The 6,963-nt window shown below is 32.5% G+C and overlaps 1 protein-coding gene across 1 annotated transcript; it reads left to right on the top strand.

The window, feature by feature from the left end:
- The first annotated feature begins 2,906 nt into the window (after nt 1-2,906).
- Nucleotides 2,907-6,176, top strand: LOC142225587 (dipeptidase 3). The gene is made up of 4 exons (XM_075295378.1): nt 2,907-3,730; nt 3,795-4,282; nt 5,206-5,381; nt 5,444-6,176. Exons 1-4 carry the CDS (start codon nt 3,364-3,366, stop codon nt 5,787-5,789), a joined length of 1,377 nt encoding a protein of 458 aa, XP_075151493.1. The 5' UTR covers nt 2,907-3,363; the 3' UTR covers nt 5,790-6,176.
- The last annotated feature ends 787 nt before the right edge of the window (nt 6,177-6,963 follow it).

The following is a 6,963-nucleotide window of genomic DNA, read 5'->3' as shown; positions in this document are numbered from 1 at the left end:
AATGTTTCGAAATACGCGTAACGTTTTGACTAATTAAACGATTTAGAATGTTAGTGGAATGTTATCACTTAAAGATATCTCAGTAAACACAAACATTTGAGAATTTTGATCATTTCATCAATACATTTCAAAAAACTAGCTTTGAATGCATAGTGAGAAATTTTTTAGTGGAATCCCGGTTCTCAATATAATTCAAACCCACAACAACAACTTTATCTAATACCTCATTCATATCAGGTTCGAGATCTACCTAAAAGTGGATTTGAAATAGCTCTTTTTACAAATGACAGTTGAAAACTAAACTCATAGAAAAAAGTCTGCTAAAAACATCAGTCGATGTCTGTCGATGTTATATTTTTGTACTTCAGGGCCTAATGAACAACAATTTATAAAATTTTTAGGTTATAAAATTTCCCCAAAGCATATTTAAGAACCAAAAGTTGTTTTTGGTATATTTTTGCACTGTAATATACTTACAAGCTCCTAAATACGATCAGCAAACATTTTGTTTGCTGTTATGCCTTAATTCGTCAAATATTCAGATTTTTGGTCAAATACTATTGATATACATAAAATATTGTGTTAATTATGTTAGGATAGCACCTAAAGGCCGGTACTATGTTCATTCTTGCGAAAAACTTTTATGGAAACCATTATTTCGCACATAGAAAGCGGCGTTTTTTTAGGTAGCTTGGAGCGCTATTTTACAGGGAGCGATATTGGATTAAGTTGGTGGTGTTACTTGTTTTTACAAAATAACATTTTATTTTTCCTTGGGCAATTGATCTGCTATTCCTTTGATCCTTTGTATAGTTTCGGAACAAAAATATGGTCCGTGTTTGATTTATAAACCCGCAGAAATAGTTTTTAATAAATAAATTATTTCTTAATTCACATTGCAAATGGCGCCGTGCTATAAACGTCAGTTTTTCAACACGAAAAAACAAAGTATCACAAATGGAAAAAATTTCGCAAATTTTTCGCATTTTTTGGTTTTGTATGGAGTTTCCACGCGAAAACCGAACAGAGTACCGGCCTTAAGTTGACATTTTTTTTGTTTTAGCCAAAATAAAACATGTTGTAGTGTAATTGAGCTTAAAAAAAGCAGGAAATGTTTGCTATTTCAGCAAACAATGACTTCTGTCCCTTTTTCAGCTGACTTTCTGCTGTTTTAGCAGACTTTTCTACTGTCCCTACTAACAAATTTCTTTGGGTGTAGTTAAAGTGGATTTTGTCATTAAAAAGTTCTAAAACGGTGAACAAACTTCATAATTGACAAAACTTTATGAATTTAATTTAAATTGTATAATGTGATTGATTAATGAACTGTAAATTGATGAATTAATGATATATATATATATATATATATATATATATATATATATATATATATATATATATATATATTATATATATATATATATATATATATATATATATATATATATATATATATATATATATATATATATATATATATATATATATATATATATATATATATATATATATATATATATATATATATATATATATATATATATATATATATATATATATATATATATATATATATATATATATATATTATAAAGTTTTTTCTATTATTTTTTTTTTTATTATAAAATTGAGTAATTTTGAATTACGTTTAGCAAAAGTCTCTACAGTGGAAAAAACTACATTGGAAACTATTTGTCAAATTGAAATTTATTTCCATGTATCAAAATTTTAATTTAATCTAGAGATTAGCAATCATTTTTCTTTTTATGAATAACAAAATTCTTTGAGTGTAACCCACTTTTAAGTGACAGTCAATAGCAAATGATTTAATGGTTTTATATTTCTTTTATTATCGAAAAAGGAGAATGGCATACATTCAAAAATGTTCTTTCGGTTATTAGATGAGGTTGCATCAACAGTTCCGGTGCCTGAATGATGATTAAAATTGACTCATGGTCGGAATTGGATGGTGTTGATCTGGACTAAGTAAACGGTGTCTTTCTGGTTTAGAAAAAACTGCTAAAACAGAAGATTTTTGTCTGCTGAAAAACAGTTGTCAGTGTTTGCTATTAACATCAGCCTTTTTTTTATGAGTGTATATAATGAGAACATACAGAGTGGTGGTTACTAAGTTCGAGTTTAGCTGCTAAAATCAAAAATAAATCTGGAAAAGCAGAATAAAGTTATTATTTTTATATATAAATTTTATTATAACTTGAAGAAGAATCGTCTTAAGCAACATTTTAAAATGGTTATTTTCCTCAAAATAAATTATTAAAGAAAAGAAAAAAGATAATTTAGCGTGATAGTGTGAACTTAATACTGACTTTAACTGAAATGGAATTTTTGGATTTTGTATTTCCTGGATTTTTTTTTATGTTTTCCAGTAAGCAGCATTATTTTGGGGCATTCAAAGATATTCTTAGTAGTCCATAATTATGGCGGCCAAACCGATTAATGTGTTCTTATTTGTTTTGCATTAAATTTTTTAGTCTTAAGGTAAGTACTATGTTCGCTTTTCGAGTTGAAATTTTCGCGGTTACTTTATTAAAACAGTTCAATATGAAGCAGACAAATTAACTCAATTGATGCGCCGTTTCTTGTTCCCCTAGATTTCGGCAAGACTTTACAGGAATATTTTGGTTTTAATTTATAATTTTGATTATTTCAGGAAAAGTAATCGCGAAAATAAAGTGATTTTCAACTCGAAAACCGAACATAGTACCCACCTTTAATTTTAAAATATATCCGTTACATAGAAAAATTTAGTGCAATTGGTATAACCTTTTAAAACTTAAGGAACAAGCTAAATTAAAACAAAATTAACTGTCCTCTCAAACTACATTAGAACAATATTGTAGCATATCTTTAGGCAAAATATTCTCCAACCTAAATGTGACTTAGCTTCAGGAGCTTGTATTTCATAAATAAGTCATTAAATTTTAAATCAAACATTGAGCGACATTTAGTTGTACATAACGTCAAAATTCTCTACCTCAGGGAACATCCCTTTTGCACTGCGCCGAATCCTGTCATCAGAACCAAGTCCTGCAGGGACTGTCAAATGTGTTGGTATTTGTTGTGTACTAAAAACTGACAAAGAAATTCCTATAGTACAATCAATAAAAGCTTTGCTTTTGCCTACGACCTACACCTGAACGATAGTGGACGCGAAGAAGTAGCACAAGAAATAAGAGAGAAAAAAGGGCAATAATTACCTCCGTGGAGTTTTCTTTTCCGTTCACTTGTTGGTTTTAGCCCAAGAAAAACCACACAACAAATAATAAATGCATTTCTATTAATCGTGGAGAAAGACCAAAATCGGAAATCATCGAATCGACAACCACCACATTAGGAATCACAATGAATACAGTGCCAAATCATCCTTTTATTGAGGTGCATGCCATGCATCCTCACCATCAACATCAACCCCATTGCAAGCAACAGTGCTTTGTTTTCACCGAGATAGCAGAAATTGTTGAACTACCCCCCGAGATAACCAAAATTGGTAGTGAGAAAATGCAGAATGGCGTTGTTATATCGCCATACACCAGCAGCAGCAAGGATCCATGTGGTGGTTCCTCGGGAGGCCTGGATTCGCCCATAGACTCAGAGACGAAGTCATCACGAAGTAGGCGGGTATTGATAGTCTTGGCGATTATGATGATTTGTATAGCCATGGCTGGAGGAATACCATTGGCCTTACAGCTAAGGCAGTCATCTCTTCTGGGTAATGATTGAGGTTTTAGTGTCGATTGTTCGCATAGTACTGAATGAATTTTGTTGTGTTACAGAGGCTCGCCTTGGTTTCATACGCCGCTTGCTTAGCGAGGCGCCACTTATAGAGGGATCTTGGAGCCCAAGCAAAGAAATGAACTACAGTACTAGCATGCAAGAAATGCGACAAAAGTATGTAGGAGCAGTTCTCTGGCCCATTGCAGTACCTTGTGGCGCTCAATATCTGGATGCAGTCCAATTAGCCTTGGAAGGAATTGACAAAGCCAAACGTATTACCGCAGTAACCGATTCAATGCATATTGTCGAGTCCGCCGACGAAATGGAACAGACACATATCAGAGGTGAGGTGGCTGTGCTCATGGGACTTGGCGGTGGTCACACCCTCGGCACCAGCTTAGCCGTGTTGAGGTCAATGTATTTGTTGGGTGCTCGTTTTGTGTCCATCACTAGTTTGGAGTGCAACACCGCGTGGGCAGCTTCTACAAAAAATATGGACTATTTGATAGAAACGAATGCTACGAATTCCATAAATGATTTTGGAAAGGTAAGCAATGTGTGGGAAATATCTTGGTGAAAGCCATTTTTGATATGGGTGATGGCACTTTCTTAAAAAATGTAACATCCAGAGCGAAGCGGAAATCGTATAGAAATAGAAAAGTCGGTGCTATCCCGAGGCATTTTTCAGTGAATAATTTACACAGAAGTCGAAAATCGATTTTTTGGTATTTTACAAAATCCACTCAAATCTTAGTCTTTGGATTAAAATGGGAATACGTTTTAACCACAAATCAAAAATGTTAAAAAAAGGCGGAAAGTCCACTTTTTTAAGTTTTCACAATTCGAAAACTCGAACTTTTTTCTTTTTCTGTATGCACATATTCAGAATATATTTTCAGTTAAAATTCTATTTTAATTTGAAAGAATATTGAATAAATAAATTAATTGATTTAATCAGTTAATTACATTTTTAATTAAATCAATAATTTACATTGGTATTATAATTTTATGATATTTTTCTGATTCCCATAAAAAAAACTATTTCAAGGTTCGGCGGAATAGGACTTTCGGTATTGTTTTCTTTCAAATCTGTTTCACAGTTAGAAAATCTAACAATATTAAAGGGTCGAATTTACAAACTATTTTTGATTCATATATTAGTTATTTATTCAGACATTGTCTTTATAATCCTTTGAGTAACATTTTAAAGACTACACTCAAAACACAGTGAAACCACCAGGATGGAAAATTGCCCCCTTTTAAGTTAACTAACGTACTATAAAAATGATTAAGGTCAACAAAACTTTCTTCGTTGACCATGAACTAAAATATAATTAAATTTGCTTTAGTGCCCTGGAGGGTTCACTTTTTTGGTGTATGTTTTATAAAAATAACCAATTAAAAGTTTTATTAAGAAATCATTAATATTTTTATACTTAATATTTTTTTCATGGAATATATTATTTTCAGACTATGCTCTTCGAAATGAACCGCATTGGGATGTTAGTGGAAATATCCCATTTATCGGAAGCGGGTATGGTGGCAGCCCTTAAAACATCAAAAGCACCTGTGCTCCTGACAAACTCAGCACCTGCAACCTTCTGTAATGGCACAAATGTTGCCTCAATACCAGATCGAGTGTTAAGGTTCAGTTCATATAATTTCCTTAACCAAAGGTTATCCACTAACTCTTTTATCTACTTTACAGCCTTCTTCCTGACAATGGTGGTGTTATTATGCTAAATCTCGAGCGTTGTGGTGAACGTTTGTTGGGTGTGAGAGAAGCCATAAATGCAATTAATTTCGTACGCAAAGTAGCAGGTGTTGATCACATCGGTTTGAGTGGAGCTCCCAAAGGATACGCCTTTCTTTTGGCTGAATTAGCACGCGATCGTGTTTGGGGTAATGCCGCCATAAAAAAATTGATTGGTGGAAATGTGGTACGCATCCTACGTGAAGTGGAGACCCTGAAGAATCGGTTACCTCTATACGAGGAGTGGATACCAAATGAGTTGGTGGAGAGTAATTCGTATTGTCGTTATCCCGAATCCTAAACGGATGACCGTTATGAGAGTTTTCACACACCCCCAATGCCCCAATGCCCCATAGTCATATCGGCATTTTTTTAGTGATCTCTCTTGTTTAAAAAGAGTGATAAGATTATCGTATTTGATATTGTGACGGCCGGAAAAGCCAACAACAATTGTATTTAGCAATATTTTTAAATAAATGATATTGAAGTTGTTATTTAGTTGACGAATTTTTTCAAAATGAAATTCTTATCAAAAGATGTATATTATATTAAATAAATGACAAAGAAAAATTATTAATAAAAAATAAAAATTAAATAACTCGCAAACGAATTCAAAAAAAAAAAAAAGCAAACAATAAAGAACCAATTTTCATTATAAAGTTCAAATAAAAATTGAAAATGATTTAAATGATTTGTTCTTATTTCCGTGGACTTCAAAAATGTGAATATTTTGCCTATTAGTTGACACTCTGTGTGAGATTTCATAAAAAATCAATCAGCATTCAATCATCCATGTCCGAAAAGTGATATTGAATACATAGTTTTTATACCCTAAATATATAATATTTAAGTTTGTTAATATATAAGTTTGATCTGCCAAAAAATGTGCATATCAGAAATATTGAAATATATACCGATCGACTCAGAATCACCTCCTGAGTCGATCTAGCGCTTGGTATCCGTCCGTATGTCCATGTATTTCTTGCTCACAGGATTCCGGTCGCAATTATTAACCGATTTTTATCAAATTTGGTACAGGGAGTTTTTTGAGCACAAGGACGATCGCTATTGAATTTAGAAGAAATCGGATCAAATTTACATATAGCTCCCATATATATGTATCGCCCGATTTTCCCAAATTTGGCCACAAAGCCCTTATTTATCAACCGATCTTACTCAAAGTTGGCTAAATGTAATCTTCTATAGCACTAACTGTATGTGCAAAATTTCATCGAAATCGGTTCAGATTTAGCTATAGCTCCCATATATATATGTACCGCCCGATTTTTCAAAATTTGGCTATAAAATCCTTATTTATCAACCGATAGTACTCAAAGCTGGCCAAATGTAATTTTCTATAGCACTAGCCATTAGCGTAGCTAGACAATTTTCCTAGGGGAGGCTATAGCCCCCCTAGCTAAAACTTTATAGACTGAACTTATAGGTTCAACTAATGTTTTATTTCATAAAATTGA

This window comes from Haematobia irritans, chromosome 1 (genome assembly GCF_050003625.1).
Source record: "Haematobia irritans isolate KBUSLIRL chromosome 1, ASM5000362v1, whole genome shotgun sequence".
Taxonomy (NCBI): Eukaryota; Metazoa; Arthropoda; class Insecta; order Diptera; family Muscidae; genus Haematobia; species Haematobia irritans.
This window is presented reverse-complemented; position numbering and strand designations above follow the sequence as displayed.